Source organism: Podarcis filfolensis (genome assembly GCF_964270895.1).
Source record: "Podarcis filfolensis genome assembly, chromosome: 13".
In the NCBI taxonomy this organism is placed as follows: Eukaryota; Metazoa; Chordata; class Lepidosauria; order Squamata; family Lacertidae; genus Podarcis; species Podarcis filfolensis.
This window is the reverse complement of record NC_139615.1, coordinates 17,262,982-17,281,229: the sequence shown is the minus strand read 5'-3', so window position 1 is coordinate 17,281,229 and position 18,248 is coordinate 17,262,982. Positions and strand designations below refer to the sequence as shown.

The window sequence follows — 18,248 nt, the reverse complement described above, 5'->3', positions numbered from 1 at the left end:
GTGAACTGCAATACCCAGTGTCCCTTGAAAGAGGAAGCTGTGATACCTAAGCTTGGTTAAGTGTCCCAACCCCTTTAGCAATGCTTTGTTTTGGGGGAGGGGGGTCACAAAGAGAAAGGTTGAGGAAGCCTTCTTTTAAGTTAGCAAGTTTATTATATCCTGAAAATGTTACACATGTACACAAAAGAGCAGAGAGCAGTGCAGGCCTGGGTTGCCCCTTCAGTGTTGGTTCTCTAGGCCTGTTCATCACAAGGGCCCGTCTCAGAAGTTCTTTAGCCATTCAAGACTTGGTCCTTCCTTGTCACAAGGGTGGGAGGGAATATCTGGCATATTGCCATCATCCCGAACTGGAACTGGAGAGAGGAAAAGAACAGAAATCAAGTGTGTCTATCTCCCAACTGCAGCTTGGATACAATCAAATACTTCTGTTAGGGAAGGACACAACAAGCATTTGACTAAGAGACCCTGTACAGAACAAAATGGTGCCTCAACACAAAGTAGACCACTGGCTTGTCACCTCGCCACTGCATCTCCACCCTCATTTTTGGAAAGTGTGTGCGGCCATCGTTGACGTTTTTCTTCCTGACAAAAGCTGTGCTACAGGGAGAAATGCTAAGGGAGAACCATTTCCTCCTAGAATAGAGATGCAATGATGGGAAAACTATGCCCATTCTGGTTTTGCCAGCCAATCAGCTTGCTTTATAGGTGCAGACCCTCTGCCCACAAATCAGTGTGTAGGGTGGTAATATTCAACGGTACACTGGTAACTATGGATTCATTTTCAAGAATGTGTTGGCCAACTTTCAGTTCTCCTGCAAGGAGGCCAATTGTAGTGAAAATTTGACTTTTGTTAAAAGGTGAACAATATGACAATTGAGCTATTTGGGGAGTTCTCCAGTACATGCCTTCCAGACCTGGCAGTCAGTTATTTTATTTGGGTGTGTATGCTTTAGTTTTTTATTTGTCAAGTATCCCAACAACAACATCACAGCTCACTTCTATTAGATCTTCAGTTGCCTTGCTCCAAAGAAGTGGCTCAGCCATAGATTCCTGTCTAACATCAGCTGCACTAAACATGGAGTCAAATATTTCATGCTGCTCTTCTGCTAAGGAACTGCCTTTAAAGGGATAGGTGTTATACCTGGATATGTATATGGTACAGCCTGGGTCATCATGGAACTGTATTTTGTTAACGGACTGACCCACGGTGCCACCAAAGCTGAAATCGGAAAGGAAAAACACAGATGTGAGTCAGAAAGAAACTGAAAACATAAATTGCACACCAAGCCACTAACAACAAAAGAAATAAACTCAAGAGTACTGCTCTCTCTCAGTGGCGTAGCGTAGGTTGTCAGCACCCGGGGCAAGGCAAGTAATTTGCGCCCCCTAACCCCCAGATGTTGCGCCCGGTGCAGCCGGCCCCCCCTGCACCCCCCACGCTACGCCACTGCTCTCTCTAGGTCAGTATAGGGATGGGCAAGACTTAAGCCTCGAGGACCTGCTTTGTTTTCTAAAACTCAAGAGATCCGCCAACCAGAGTCCACTGCAAAAGGCTTCAAAGTCAAGAATTCTGAGTCCAGGAATTGGTTTCTAGTTCCAGAAACGAGCCCTTCCATAGAAGAGTTACCTCTGGTTACCTGTTTTCTTGGCTTTCTACATTTCAACAGTATTAACTTGGGCAGGAGGTTATCTCAGAGTTGTCATTTTTAAGCAACTGGGAGTAAGAAATAGTCGCCAATCTACTTCAAATTACACAAAATATCCACCAACAAATCCTAATCGTATCTTCTGGCTACCCTTTGTCTATATCAGGGGAGGGGAACACCCATAATAGAGCATACTGATTTTAAATACAGAGATAAACACCGGCAATTCTCTAACTGGGAGAAAAGGGTATCTATAGATTATGTGACCTGCTGTCAATGGTTTATTATAAAAATAATAAACCATTAACAGACAAGCTATGCCAAATACTAGATGATAATTGTCCTAATTTGTTTCAACTATACCAAGTGTGCTCTTTTGCTCAACAACAACTCAAATCAGGCATTAATACTTGGCCACTAACATCGTCATGGGCAAACACCAACTCCAAAAGAATGCTATCTAGCATTTATAAGGCACTCCAATCAGAATGGACTGGTAATACACTAGGCTTGAAAAGAGTATGGGAAATTGACTTAGGACAAGAGATACATGAGGACAAATGCTCTCTGAGGCAAAGCTCCATTTAAAACTATGCCCACAAAAGTTCAAGCATCTACTTTTAAAATAATACATAGATGGCACTGGGTTCCAGTTAAATTAAAAAGAATCAACCCAACATCTCTCCAGACTGCTGGAGAGACTCTGGGAAAAGGGGAAGAAGTTAGCATCTATGGTGGGAATGCTACTATGTGAAGGAATTTTTAGTTGTGTTTTTGAAAAAAATATTTAAAAATCACAAAGCAACAAATTTTAGCCCTTAGCTCTTAATGACATCATCCACAAAGGCCCTCATTTGCTACACCAAAAACTTATAACCCTACTGCTAGAAATTGTGTGTCATTGGAGGGCCAAAGGTTCCCTGTCCCTAGCCTACACAAAGGATTTCTTCCAGTTTTCTGGTACAGATGCAGTCCCAAAAACATCCCCATTGCACTCTCTTTGATCTGGCTGCACCTTTCTGAAAGTCTGCTTGATATCTCCAATACCTGAAAACAATCGCTACGAATTAGTCCACACATGGTATAAATTCGGTACGTTTCTGAAAAAGTACAATTTGACAGTGATGCCACTGAAGTATGGGTTGTATGCTGCAAATTGTGTAAGGCCAGAAATTGGGGGCTAGGTCAATAACATACCAAGGATGTGGTCTGAAGACCCATAGTGCAGCACCCTTTCTAAAGCTAGGCAGGACTGGCCCTGGTCAGTGTCTGGATGCAACAAACTCTGGGACCCCATACACAGCACCCACGAGCAAACTGCAAAAATGTATTAAGTAAGAAAGTGGACTCCTGGGCCACAGGGAACAGTAATGCAAACTCACCCATAAAACCAATGCCGAAAGAGAGAACGACAACTGGATCCTTTCCCCATGCATTTTTCAGAAATGGGATAATTTCTGTGGGATAATGAAGTATGCACACTTATTAGAACTGTTTTGAATACTTGCTTCTCTGACAATGTTTGGAGGCCTAATAAGTTAGAACAGGAGAAGGCTATCAGAGTATTTGGGAGGATAGGAATTTTTCACATCTAATATTTGCTTGCCCCTGCAGCTTACCAACATGGCAGGACCAGCATCTCCTTTTAAAAAACAGTGTCTTCTTGCTAGTGGCAAAGTAGGGAGTTGGCTTGTGCAGGCAGATCTACAAAGAACAGACTTTGGGCATCTTTTACTCATAATTTAAGAGGGTTGGGAACCAGGAGTTGCACGAGGCACTAATTAGTGAGCAGATCTGTCATTCAGCGCCTCACTTTTCCCATCTGAAAAATTGAAACAACAGTGGCGTACACTTAAGACTGTAATAATAGAGGCTCTGTTCCAGGTACCCCAACTTTTCTAAGGTGGTGACCAGAGTTGGGGCCTTTTCTATGTAGGCACTGCATCTTTGGAACAACCAGATACTTGCTTGGTGCCTACACGCCAGATGAACACTTTTATTTCCCCGGAGCTATTCTTGCTCCTGCTTCCAAGGTTTGCTCTTGGTTTTTCTGATCATTTATAATACTGCACACCGCCTTTGACACATTATTAATGGGAAAGCCGAGACATATTTTTTTAAGTAAGTAAAAATAATGGATGCACAGTGGAACCTTACGAAAATCTATTCAGAAGTAAGTCCCACCAAGTTCAATGAGACTTAACCCCTATTAAATATGAAAGGGGTTGCCACCACACTTGGCTCACAACATAGCTGAGAGCAGTGGCGTAGCGTGGGGGGTGCAGGGGGGGCGGGCCGCACCGGGCGCAACATCTGGGGTTAGGGCAAATCCATGGGTTAGGGGGCGCAAATCCACGGGTTAGGGGGCGCAAATTACTTGCCTTGCCCCGGGTGCTGACAACCCACGCTACGCCACTGGCTGAGAGAACAGGTTTTGTAACGTGTCGTGCTCAGGACTGAGTGGGCACCTACAGGTCGCTTTTCCTTCATTAGGGGTTTAAAAGCAGAGGAAAGGTGGCTGCCTATCAGAAATGTTTCTGTAGCGGATTTTCAGTATCTGCAACGGGTTGAGCTAGATGCCTCTTGTGATCCCTTCCAACACTACGGTCGTGGTAGACTGAAAATACACAAAGTACTCGTGTACCACCTGGCAACCCTCCCCCGTGCACACAGTTTGCACGTGCCCTAAGGGCTCCGCCAAGTTCGTTCTCCACCGACCCACTTAAGAAGGTCATCCTCATAACAATTTGAATGTCCTTGTTTATCTTTACAATCCGCCCAAAAAGGGATCCCCACTTAACATTCATTGCCATAACCCTGGCTCTCTCTAGCAAAGGGGGGAAACCACGAACCCCGCGCCACTCAAAAGACACGGACCCACCAGCCGAATAAGTAGGAAGAGAGAGAGAAAGAGACACTGCTGGGGCACTTACTGCTCAGCGCAGCCATCTTGAAAGGAAAGCGGAGGAGGCGCAACGCATTGTGGGAACTGTAGTTTTGTAGCGTCTCTCTCTCGCGCGCGCTCTCTCTCTCTCTCCCCCCCCCCCACTGCCCTGCATTTCCAATGTGATTTTGCACCCTTTAAAATACTTCTTCTTCTTCTTCTTCATTATTATTATTATCGCTACTTTGTTTCTTTCAAACTGTTATAACCTGTTTCTCTTCGACAAGACTGGACGTTTGCAATACAGGATAATGCATGCCGGCTTTTTGTCATATCGTTAATGGATTTCTTACATCTCCGGACATTTTCATGCAGGTGTTTGCTTTGGGTTGTAATATGAATGGAGAACACGGTGGGTGAGGAGGAACCCTAGTAAGTTGCCCAGTGCATGCGTGCAATTTTACAATAGTTCAAACCCTCGGCTCCTCCACCCCGCGTTTCTTTGCTGCAGTGCGTTCACACGTGCATATGAATAACGCCAGACGGCCAATCACGCCATCCTGAAGGTGCTTTGCTAGGGTAAAGAAGGCATAGGGGATTTCTTTTCACTTGGTGCACGTTTGCCCTTTAGTGGCTGTCTGTGAATCCAGGTGGCTAGAAATGCATACACACATCCCAAAAATCCTGGGAATCCTGGTATGTTAGGGATGCTGGGAAATGTAGCTTTGTGAGGGGTAAACTACAGGCCCCCAGATTCTTTTGCAGGGGGTGGGAGATGTGCTTTAAATGTACAGTGTGTCAGCTGCAGAGAAACCCTGCTGAAGTTAATAAACTTAAGTTAATCACATTCATTGGTTTCAATAGGCCTGTTCTTGTGTTGGCTTAGATACAACCCAATGGGCATTTGATTGATGGCAGGTGGGTGGGTGGGGGGAAGGCAAGTAGCGGAGTCAGATGCTATACTTACTTTGAATGTCCTGAAAAATGTGAAGTTGCATGACATTATCATTGCTAATGTAGCGGGAATTATTTGATGACTTAAAAGAAATAAGTTGCAACAGGACACTCAGAGCATGTGCAGAGTGTATTTCCCTGATCACTGCATAATCCCCTTTACAGCCTTGGGGACAGGTTGAGCTGTGGGTGTCGCATCCTTTTTAAAAATTTGCTGCTGAACTTCTCTGCAATTAACCATTCGGGACCAATTTCCTTCCAAATAGCGATATTTCCACCTCCTCGGTCAATGCCAAAGACACTGTCAGCCCTACTAACACACTGGCAGCTGCTTCCTTTTGAGTCACCTCAGGGACTTTCTGGGTCTAAGATAAGGAAGCTTTCGACCTTGTTTGACCGCAAAACTCCAGTTTTTGACATACTGTCACGTTCAGTTCCCCTTTGAAATGACCAGTCTGTTGGATAAAAATATTATATTCTAGAGCCAAACAAAAGAGGGGTGGGGGATCTTTTTCAGCCAGTAGGTCACATTCCCTTCAGAACAAACTTCTGTTCTGAGAGCCACATGCTAGTGGTGGATAGGGCCCGAGACCAAAGGCGGGGGGGGGGGGGAGCAACCATCTTAAAGGAGGCTAGTTTCTATACGCACACATGCCTCCCTTTCTATTACTCATCCATTATGAGATTTGCCAGTTCAGGCAAAACCACTTGGGAAAGGAGGCAGATACTGGGAGAGTCTACATTTTGCATCTTGAGAGCTCTGCTGCTGTTTGCCAGATGTGTTACACAGCTGGCTCAAGTAACCAAGAGGCCCTTCCTTATTATCACTTCATTTATTCCCAGGTTGAAGGCCTGGTCTGGCCCCCAGCCATCAGGCAAACTCCAGGTTTCACATGTGACATGCTTCATAACATGTTTGTAATGCATTTGATATTGTTACATGCTGCCTCAGTCTCCACCGACGGCTGCACGGGGTTTGTGTTTCCTTCAGAAAATTGGGCACAAGGGAGGCTATAGTGTCTTATTATTCTACAGTGGTACCTCGGGTTAAGTACTTAATTCGTTCCAGAGATCCGTTCTTAACCTGAAGCACCACTTTAGCTAATGGGGCCTCCTGCTGCTGCTGCGCCGCCAGAGCACAATTTCTGTTCTCATCCTGAAGCAAAGTTCTTAACATGAGGTACTATTTCTGGCTTAGCGGAGTCTGTAACCTGAAGCGTATGTAACCCGAGGTACCACTGTACCACACAACCTAAAACTGTTGCTGGAGGGGCTCACAGCTACAAAACGGCAACAAAACATTGGCAGAGGTTGGGAACGGATCCCAAATTCTGGGGTTTGTAGTTAATGAATCTACCCCTGACTTGAGTATCAATTACTCAGTTGTGGGGGCACAACAAACTGCGGGGTTTGAAATGACTCTAAAACATTGACACAGGTTTGGAGTGAATTGGACAATGTTGGATTTCTGGGTGTTAACTACAAACCCCCATTTGATGTTTGCTGAGCGGAACAAAATACATAGATTGTTCTACAAAATGATTACGAAACCCTACAAAAGTTTGGAGAGGATCCCAAATTTTGGGGTTCATAGTTAATGATGCTCTCTCTGCCTCCTGGTTACATTACTTCCCCCCTGCTTTATCTACAGAGGGAGGACTCCATTCATTTGCGTTCTAACACCCAAGGAAGTTTGTCTGACTTCATTAACACTTGTCAAATTAGCTAGGATTACACTGTCCAATACACAACCCAGGAAGTGTTTCTACTTAACTAGCTTTTAGTGTACTAATAACACAAGCTTATCAGTGGGTCCATCACACCTCTTACTACCCCAATGCACACTTGGGTCTAGCTCCGTGGTTCCCAACATGGGGCACATGCCTCACAGGGGGGCAATTTGATTTTTAAGGGGGGGGCAATGCGAGAATGAGTTATTAACAGTTAATGGCCTTTTAGGCTTCCTCCACGTGAATAGGAGTTTACTTTTTGAATAATAAGAATTACAGTATATGTCACGGCTGGGGGGGGGGTGTCAGGATTTTAGAGATGCTTAGGTGGGAAATGGCCAAAAAAGGGTTGGGAACCACTGTTCTAGCTATTTCCCAGTTCTAACATACCAGTTCCAATTAAATTCTAACATTTATTAAATACAAGCATTTAGCACCCACAGATCTATAATGAAATATGAAAGTCGGTGTGTGTACATAGGTAGGCATGGGTTTATTTTTAGATAGCAGTCCATACTGCATTGTGTGAACAAAAGTTGGCAATAGTGCGCACAAAGGCAGAACAAGATATTTGTTGAAAGCAGACTGCTGCCAAGATGTTGCCTTCAGGGATGTGCAGCCGTGCTGTTGTTGAAACAACAGACAAAGGAACAAAAGGCTGAGTGTGTACGATGTGTGGCAAAATTATTGCAGACGCATATGGCATGAAGTTTCCCTTATAAAGCTACCTTGAAGCAGAAGCAAGTTGGGGAGGAGGATACTGCAGCTACAGAAAGGAGCCAGTGTACTTTTACTGAATCTCTGGCTTCCAATTTTTTGCTGCCTCCAGGCCACACAAACCACACACTTAAAGCACTTCAAACAGCCATGGCTTCCCCCAAATAATTCTGGGTGCTAAAGTTTGTTAAGGGTGCTGACAGTTGTCCAGACGCCCCTATTCCCCGCAGACAACTACAATTTCCAGAGTTCCCTGTGAAGAGGAATTGACTGTTAAACCACTCTGAGAATTGTACCCCTGTCTTTAGAGCAACTGAAAACATCAAACGAGAAGCCATTTATTGCTGCCTTTGTCAGAAAGGGAACTGTCCTTTTCCTTTTCTCTCTCTCTCTGTCTCTCTGCCCCAACCCAACATTATGACTGATGATGGATCATCGTTTCCTGGGCATCATATTTATATACTGAGATGTCCAGACACTCGGATTCTTATTTGAAGACTGCATGTTTTAAGGATGCCTGTTACTCTCCCCTTCTTACTGCTTACGATCTGTGAGTATAGTTTAGCTTAATGGGGAGGGAAGTAAAATCAGAGGGGCATTGAACTCTGGGACTGCAGCAGCATCAGCAAGGAGAAGAGAAGTGGCTAGGGCTATCTGAAGATGTTTCTTGCTGCCTGATGAAACCCGGGTGGGTGGGTAGTTAGGTGAGAGTGAGGATTTGAGTTGCATAGACACAGTGGCGTAGCGTGGGTTGTCAGCACCCGGGGCAAGGCAAGTAATTTGCGCCCCCTAACCCGTGGATTTGCGCCCCCTAACCCGTGGATTTGCGCCCCCTAACCCATGGATTTGCCCTAACCCCAGATGTTGCGCCCGGTGCGGCCCGCCCCCCCTGCACCCCCCACGCTACGCCACTGCATAGACACCATGCATTTAAAGCGCATTCAAAGCCCACATGCCTCAAAGAATCCTGGGAACTGTAGACATGGGATCTTGAATCAGCATTCCTGGGTTTTGGCAGTCGGCCCTTCTCTCTTTCAGCCCTGCCGAAGCCCTCCATCTTCTGGCTCCAGGCTCCGGATGCAGATGAGAAGCACCACCTCCGATGTACGGCTCAAGGGGCATATTTCGGCAGCTGGTTCTACCTGTACCAGGGAGGGAGCCCGGAGGCCGTGGCTGAAAAGAAAGCCTTGCCCACCCAATCTGAAGTGACCTTTGAGGTACACAACTTTGGGCCCAGGGACCAATTCCGCTGCAGCTATGAGATCTGGGAGGCAGGGAAGCCCGTTCGCTCCCCGCTCAGCAGCCCTGCAAACATCACAGAGGGTAAGTGTTGGGCCGTACAACTCAGTGACCATACTGGGAAGGTCATGCACAGTAATAGGCCCAAAGTGGTGCATGCAAGGAGGGTTGGTGTGAGAACCAATGGGACTGGGACTGGCCTAGGAATAGGACTTTATGGTAGTGAAGGACTTAGGGCAATGATGCTGGCCTTTAGCAAGGATGGAGAACCTGTGGCTCTCCCAACAGTGTTGGATTCCATCAGTCAGGATCTTGAGCCTGATGGAGATGACACCCTGTGAAGAAGGCTGATGAGAAGGGGTTGATTTTTTTGAACACTTGTTATGATTATTTAGGCTTGCCATACGTCAGGAAAATTCTTGACATGTCCTGGTTTTCGGGTGTAAAAATGGCATCGGCAGAATTTTGCCGAATCTGCAATGACAGGGAAAACCTGTGTGTATGGCAACACGAAGGAAAAAGCAACAGAAACAGCTCCAAAAGCTTAAAATCACTATTTTGGGGGGAGGTTTCCCTAAAAAACCTCAACAACAAGGGTTTGTTCCCCAAAAGCTGAACAATTTTGGGTCTTCCTTAAAAAAAGGTCAACTTACTTTGTGAGTGTCAGGAAAATAGCAACCCTAGGATTGCTTATACTATACCCTATACTTATACGATCAAGCTGCTATGAAATGTGTGCACTTTTAGTATTTACAAATCATTTGTACACTTTACAGTATAGATCTATTTATTACTATGTATTTTATAACATATGTTCAAGCTTCTGGTCACTATGGAAACATAAACATTTAAGCCTCTATGAAAATTTTCACATACATTGCTAGTTTTTGTACCATTTGGTCCTGCCATGCAGCAGCTGCTGGTTATATTATTATTGACATGCAATTGCACTGGAATGTGCATTATATTTGTAATTAATTGATATCTTTAATGATTGACAGTTCATTTTATGATGGCTTTAAAATGTTGCAATGCTCATATAATCACACAGAGTTATTTGCTGGATTGTCATACTATATTTTGAAGAGATTTAGTATTTGAGCTATTCTAAACATATACTGTACTGATTTGCATTTTGTTGTTCTGCTGCAAGCTGCTTTGAGCACATTTATAATATAAATGTAAATAATAAACAGAGAAGCACACAAAGGCAGTATGTTTGAACCCCTTCTCTTTCCAAAGGTTTGTCGCGACTGTTTTTACTGTTGTAATTTTGCAAACACACTATGTACCTTTAAAGCACATTTGAAGCACGTTCTTAACCTACAAGAATTCTGGGCACCTTAGTTTACTGCTTACAGAGTTACAATTCCCAGCACCCTTAACAAACTACAGTGCCCAGACTTCTCTGAGGGTGTGTGTGTTTCAAACATGCTTAAAAGGTATAGTGTGTATCGTGGTACCTTGGTTCTCAAACTTAATCTGTTCTGGAAGTCTGTTCCAAAACCAAAGTGTTCCAAAACCAAGGCACACTTTCCCATAGAAAGTAATGCAAAATGGATTAATCCCTTCCAGACTTTTAAAAACAACCCATAAAACAGCAATTTAACATGAATTTTACTATCTAACAAGACCATTGATCCATAAAATGGAAGCAATGATCAATGTACTGCACTATAAGATAAATATGACAGTATTGTAGATGATAAAAATTAAAATTATTTCCCCCCCCCCTTATCTGCACTGATGATAGTCATTGTTTGGATGGGGGCAGGCTTTTTTCCATTTCCACAGTCACACAATCAATCAACCAGTAGCTGAACTGGGTTCCACATAGTCACAAAAACATTAACAACCTCCCTAAACAGGGCTGCCTTCAGATGTCTTCTAAAAGTCAAATAGTTGTTTATTTCCTTGACATCTGATGGGAGGGAGTTCCACAGGGCAGGTGCCACTACCAAGAAGGCCCTCTGCCTGGTTCCCTGCAACTTCACTTCTTGCAGCGAGGGAACCGCCAGAAGGCCCTCGAAGCTGGACCTCAGTGTCCGGGCTGAACGATGGAGGTGGAGATGCTCCTTCAGGTATACTGGGCCAAGGCTGTTTAGGGCTTTAGGGCACCTAGTGCATCTTCTACAAGTTGGAGAGTGACAAGGAATGCAACCTGGGAGTTGAGCTAGCCACCTTGTATTACTATGCAAAAAGAAGCAACCTATTATTATTTTTATTAACAGCAGAGAATAAGGTCTGAGGCCCAGTAAACAGCTTTTCTCTCCCACTCACAGACCATTACCCCAAGCCATCCATCTCTGCGAGTCCCAGTACTGAGGTCCTTGCAGGGCAGGACTGGACTGTCTGTTGTCAGGCTCCATTACTAGGGGTCAACTTTGTCCTCTACCAGGCCAGGGACTTTCGGATAGAGGTCACTCCTCGAGGGGACTCTGACACCGCTGAATTCTCCTTGAAGAATGTCACCATGGCCGATGCAGGCCGATACACCTGTTATTACCACAGCATCATAGAGCCCATCATCTGGTCAAACGCCAGTGACCCAGTACAGCTGAGAGTTATCGGTGAGGAAACCTTTTGCTATCTTGGGGGCAGAATTTCCAACTTTCTTTTTCTGTGCCTTCAGCAGACATATGGTAAGCAGAAATTAAATTGGCTGGGTTTTTCTTTCTTTTTCTGGCATGGGAAAAACCAGAACCCATTGAACTTCTGTTTGTTGTGGAGCTGCTAAAGGATCCCTGCCAGGAAAAAAAAAGAGAGAGAGAACCTTGTTAGGTGGAGGAGTGGTTTTAGGGATGGGACTTGCTGGTTTGGGAGTGAAATACACAGTGGTACCTCAGGTTAAGTACTTAATTCGTTCTGGAGGACCGTATTTAACCTGAAACTGTTCTTAACCTGAAGCACCACTTTAGCTAATGGGGCCTCCTGCTGCCGCTGTGCTGCTGGAGCCCGATTTCTGTTCTCATCCTGAAGCAAAGTTCTTAACCTGAAGCACTATTTCTGGGTTAGCGGAGTCTGTAACCTGAAGCGTATGTAACCTGAAGCGTATGTAACCTGAGGTACCACTGTACTTGGAGTCAAGTGTGGATTTCATGCTCTTTATTCATCTCATAGTAGTGAGGAATGCCAGTTCCCCCAAAATGTCTGATTTATATACATTATTTACACAATGGGCCCCTTGTGATTGGCTAATTCCAGGATTCTTCTGTAGGCCAATCAGGTTGTGAATTCACTCCCACCTGGAGCTGGATTGGGTGGCTCCTGCGGACCAATCAGACTGCTGCATTTTGGATCCTATTCAACTCAGTACAGTACATAACAGTAGACAGCAGAAGTTGAGAGGAAGGGAACTGAACTGATGCAGATATGGGCCACCATCCTTTCTGGATTAAGATTTAAGCGATATATTCACAGTCAGAAAGCCAGTGTGTTGTGTTGGATAGAGTGGCAGATTGGGAACAAGAATGCCCGGATTGAAATCCATACTCAGCCATGATGCTCACTGATAATAACTCTTGGCCACCCACTTTGTCTCAGTCTAATTTACCTCACGAGGACGCCATGGGAATAAAAGGCAGTACAATGTGCATCAGCCTGAACTCCTTGGAGGAAGGGCAACACTGGGCTAGCTAGACACCTCTCTTCAGGCATTATAATTAATACATGAATGTGGGGTACCAGGGATGAGCACAATGGTTCAACCTCCACACACACCCATTACTGTCCCTGTTGCCCTCCAACTAATGGAGAGTGCACTTCTGAAGCAGAAAGCCACCCCCCTCCCATGGAGGTTCCTCATGTGCTTTAGGACATTACAGCAAGTTCCTCCCCACCTTATATAATAATAATAATTTACTATTTATACCCTGCCCATCTGGCTGGGTTTCCCCAGCCACTCTGGGTGGCTCCCAACAGAATATTAAAAACATGATAAAATATCAAACATTAACAACCTCCCTAAACAGGGCTGCTTCAGATGTCTTCTAAAAGTCAAATAGTTGTTTATTTCCTTGACATCTGATGGGAGGGAGTTCCACAGGGCAGGTGCCACTACCGAAAAGGCCCTCTGCCTGGTTCCCTGCAACTTCACTTCTTGCAGCGAGGGAACCGCCAGAAGGCCCTCAAAGCTGGACCTCAGTGTCCGGGCTGAACGATGGAGGTGGAGATGCTCCTTCAGGTATACTGGGCCAAGGCTGTTTAGGGCTTTAGGGCACCTAGTGCATCTTCTACAAGTTGGAGAGTGACAAGGAATGCAACCTGGGAGTTGAGCTAGCAACAGTCGTCTTCAGTGCTCCCCCAGCTTGCATACTTAACTCCTAATTATAATGCCAGCAGAGGACTTCTCATCTTTCTGTCTGGAAATATTTTCCCAATTTCCCACAATCAAGGCACAGGAAGAGTTTCAGCATTAAAACTCATGGACTTGTTACTTTTTACATAGTTTGGAAATAGAAAACTCCAGAGAATTCCAGTAATCAAGAAAATAGGTCTGCAAAAGCATTTCTTGACAAAAGCTACAGCCACCTCATTTGTCCACTGACATTCCAGGACTCCCAAGCCCGAAAAGCAGATGACAGCTAAAAATAAATTATGAGTTGTATTCAGCTAACTTTTACTCAGGATAGGCAACCGAAAGCAATGGAACTTAGGCATGGTCATTAATTTTAATGGGCCTTTGTTGAGTAAAAGGCAGTTGAATGTAGCCCTATAACCCAAAAGTGAAACATTAATATTAATTGAACTGTACTCAGATTTTACTAAGATGTCTGAACTATCCTGATCCTACAATGGAGATTTTGTGCGTTTACATTTTTTGTATCATTTAGTGTTGAATTCCCAATTTTGCACAAAGTGCCAAAGGTTGCAGGGGAGGGAAGGATAGGTTAGGGAAAGACTGGACTGGTTACATTTTAATCATGCCCATTCTTTTCTATAAAGAATTGCAATTTATTTTGCTTATGCATTCCTTGCCCTTCCATTTATCTGTTGCATCCTGGGGCATTCTGAGAGTCCTGCTTGATTCTCAGCCATCAACCTTGAATTATGGGAAATTCCCATAATCTTTGCGGTGGCTGTAAAGTACTAATCTTCTACTTAGAATATGTATCTATGGCCACAAGGATTACAAATGTGTTTTTAAAAAAAGAAAAAGAAAGAAAGCCAGATCAACACTGAGCATCCCTTAAGCTATATCTTTTCGTTTTCACACTTCTCCTCTTCCAGATGCAACTGTGGTCCCCAGTTACCTGGAGGTGTTGGTGGACTCTGCAGGAAGATATCGAGTGAATTGCTCAGTCCCTTCTGCTGCTGAGGGCTGGCTTTATCTTTACCAAGGTGGGCAGCTCTTTGCTGAAACCAGAGCTTGGCAAGATGGGGCGATTGCGAGCTTCAACCTCACAGAAGAGGCCATTAACATCACCATAGGAGAGCTGAGCTGCCAATATAAGGAATATCAGCTCAATGACACTGAAGCGTGGACAGAAGGTGAGTCCAGGGGGGATGGGAGAAGTGTACACTAGCAGAGAGCTAGCCTGTGTACCTTTGAAGCACATTCCACACACATTCTGCCCTCCGAGAATTCTGGGCACTGTAGTTTGCTGGGAATTGTAACCCTGCAAGGGATAAACTACAATGCCCAGAATTCTTTGAGGTAAATAAAAGTGGTTTGAATGTGCTATAAAGGTATCGTGCACAGCCTTAGGTGATGATGATAATTGTACCATTCATGGTGCTTTACAGAGCAAAAGAGGATAAGTTCCTGGTCCCAAGGAGCTTCCAATCTAAAAATGGATTTGAATATGGAAGTATGGAAGATATTGTGAGGTTGAGTGGATGCCCACAAAATGAATGACTGGCTGGAGAATCAAACACAAGCATATTCCCACAGAAAATAACTTGGATGGGTGTGGGGTGGGTGGGACGGACAACACATACAGTCCTATGTAGCAGCAAAACAAGGTTTACCACTCCGTCCTTTGGTGCTACCCACAGCTGGTCATTGGTATGCAAGCTGATTGATAGGTCATGCCGCATGTCTCCTTTAACGTCACTATTTTCCCTACATGGAAAACTCTGTAGGAAAAAGCAACATACAGCTGTATGAAAATTTTCATCTGTGGCAATCACATGGGCATGTGTGTGGTTGAAAGGCTTACAGGGGACGCACAGTAAGAAGCCACCATTAGTTGCTGCTTTTCCATAAAGGAACACAGCACTGGAATAATTTCATGTGATGTTTCACATCTAGACGTCACGCCACTTCTCTTCCCCCGCCCCCCTGCACTCGACAAGTGCTTTCCACGTATGTAAAGGATTGCTGTGCGATGGTTCTGGTGGTGTCATTGTCGCCACTGGAATGTTGCCCTTTTCAGATTATATTAGCACAGATGATTCAGGCTGCAGTGATAAGCACACTTAGCTGGGAGAAGCCCTTTGAACAGGATGGCACTGCCAGTTAATGGCTGCCAAGGAAACCAAGCACAGGCAAATGGATTCAAGGAGGCTCCTGTAGTGCTAATGCCCCATTCATTTGCCGCCTGCTCAGGGGCAAATCCATCTTCATGGGGACAGTTCTCAGGCTGCGTAGTGATTGATGAAAGAAGAAAACCTGCTGTATACCGAAAACTATTTTTACATTGATATGCGTTTTCTAATTTCTCCAGACTCACATTCCCAGGCCACGGATTTCACCTCAGCCAACTCACTGCGACTTGGGATCGGGGCCTGCGTCCTCTTATTAGCCCTGTTCTTCATAGCTGAAGCATGGTGGAACGAGAAGCATCAGGAGAGCTGGGCCAAATGAAGGGATCCTGGATCAGCAGGATCCCGCTAAGCTGACCAAGTCTGGTTTGAAATTGCAAGTTCCAGTGACTGCTTTGATGGGAAGGAACATAATGATGGATTGGGAACCACACACAGAGATTGTCAGACTGCAGTCCTCAACCAATTTACCTCACAGTCACCACATCATGGCTCCTCTGAAACAGGAGCTTTGGCCTACAGGAATAAGGAACATGCAGGCCACCAGATGTTGTTGGACTCCCATTGGCCCCAACCATTGGTCATTGGTCAGGGATGATGGGAGCCGTAGTCTGGCAACATCTGGAAGGCCACAGGTCCCCTACCCCTTGCTGAACCTGAGGCAGAACTCAGAACCAGTTTTGACCAGCATAATTCAGCATAATTCAGCCCTAGATCATGTCCAGTAATTATCAAGAAAAATTTGCTCCTGGGCATGCACAGAATGCCTTTGCCTCACCAGTGAGTAACCACAATCTCGGCCTTCACACAACTGATTTCCAGAGTGACATAGACACTAGCACCTCAGGCCAGTGAGAGGAGCAGAAATTCTTATTTGTTCAAGTGTTTTCATCATGAAGTGTATTGCTTTCATGCATGATCCTGTAGTTATATACAGCTTCTGTTCTCTTGCTTTTTTTTGCTGTAACTCTAGATGCTTTATTCATTTTCAATGTTGTTCAACTCCTGTTTTATAATGTTATGCCATCCAGTGCTCCAGAATAGACAAAGGGCAGGATATAACAATAAATGATTGAATGAATATTAACTGAAAGGAGGGACAGAATGAAATGTGTGTTCTTTGTTGTTCAGAACTGGTCCTTTGTCTCCTTTTGGAATGCTAGATAAACCATAGTGTTGGCACAATATGAATTATGTGATCATTTTTTATCATGTTGTTAATAAGAACCATTTAGAAAAAAGGGAGCAACTCCAGAAGAGGAGAGTTCTCTGCCTGAAGGTAGGGGGGCAGAACAAGAGAAGGGGCAGCTGCAGCATATTAAAAATGACTGCCTTCTCAGGTAAAAATCTGTTAGCCAGGTTTGCCTTTACTGTTTGAGGGGGCTGGTATAAATTGCTAGTTAGGGCACACTGGTGGATAGAAATACTGTAATGATTGGTTGAAATCACGACTGTGCAAGTGAGAGGAAGGAAAATGCCTGTTCTGTCCTTTTAAATGCAAAATAATGGTGTGTCATGCCAACTTAGACAATTGCCTGTTGGGCATTTGGGGGAGGAGGATGGAAGATAAGAACTAAGAAATACATGCCTTAACAGCCAGCCTTGCTGTGAAGTAGCCTGCTTTGGCACCACTGCGTGGGGAAGGGCATGACTGGTATCAAGGGTTTGTCATGGTAGGGCCGCTGCTGAGGGACCACGCTCCTGCAGGGAACCCACTGACAAAGCCTCGTGGAGTGGCTGTATTGTGCAGGTAGACTTAACTGAGTAGGGAGCAGGGAGGGTCACCTGGAGGTGACCTGTAGTGGTATAAGGTGAAGGCAGGAATTAATATCTGAATTGTACAGTGGGATTTTTTTTTTAAGTAAGTGTTGGTCCTGGAGGCAGAGGCACTATTTGGACTCTGCTTCAGGCGGGATATTGAGCTAAAAGCTGTTTTAAGCATTACCTGCACCTCTGTGCCAGTTTGTGAGGTGGCACTTATTAAGCACACTTCAAAAACACTGCCTCCTCCTTCCTAAGCTCAAATGTCCAGAACTCCCAAACATTTCTTCCAAAGGTTAGAATTGAACCATCTGAGAATTCCCCATCTATCCACAGGTCTTGTATGACCTATAGCTCCCTCTTCAAGATTTCTCCTCCATAAAGGGGCAGAGGCAGAAGAAACTTGCTTTAGATCTCCCTGAACCGGATTCTGATTGCAACTCTTTTTTTAGACAAGCCTATCCAATTTTATAGACTGCTGATATGTGTTTAGTTTGTTTTCTGAATGTTTTAAATGTTTGTTTTAACTGATTTTACTGATAATTTTATTCTCTTTTTTCATGTGTGTGTGTGTCTACCATCAAGCGGTGTAGTTTCTTTTTCCAAACGGTATATAAATTTTGTAACATATATAAATAATTATGAAGTCCTTCTGGTATGTCCTGTAAAAATAAATATGTATTAACCTACTAATGAAAAGAATGATATGACAGCACCAGTCGTGCCTCTTTGGAAAGAGTGTTCTAAAGTTGGGATGTATGCATTGCAAACTTGTGGTAGGGAAAGCATGCAGAGAAGGTCTTCAAACATATGAATGCATTAAAATGAATG

General features: G+C 44.5%; 2 protein-coding genes across 2 annotated transcripts; one reads left to right on the top strand and one right to left on the bottom strand.

Annotated features, from left to right (window-relative positions):
- Nucleotides 1-130: 130 nt before the first annotated feature.
- NDUFA3 (NADH:ubiquinone oxidoreductase subunit A3) lies at nucleotides 131-4,655 on the bottom strand. The gene is made up of 4 exons (XM_083581970.1): nucleotides 4,580-4,655; nucleotides 3,029-3,103; nucleotides 1,142-1,219; nucleotides 131-353 (listed from the first exon to the last, which is right to left on the bottom strand). Exons 1-4 carry the CDS (start codon nucleotides 4,593-4,595, stop codon nucleotides 262-264), a joined length of 261 nt encoding a protein of 86 aa, XP_083438096.1. The 5' UTR covers nucleotides 4,596-4,655; the 3' UTR covers nucleotides 131-261.
- A 3,333-nt stretch (nucleotides 4,656-7,988) lies between these two features.
- On the top strand, nucleotides 7,989-17,511 carry LOC310747285 (T-cell-interacting, activating receptor on myeloid cells protein 1-like). Its single transcript, XM_083581635.1, has 5 exons — nucleotides 7,989-8,481; nucleotides 8,970-9,254; nucleotides 11,453-11,740; nucleotides 14,400-14,660; nucleotides 15,839-17,511. Exons 1-5 carry the CDS (start codon nucleotides 8,445-8,447, stop codon nucleotides 15,976-15,978), a joined length of 1,011 nt encoding a protein of 336 aa, XP_083437761.1. The 5' UTR covers nucleotides 7,989-8,444; the 3' UTR covers nucleotides 15,979-17,511.
- Nucleotides 17,512-18,248: the final 737 nt, after the last annotated feature.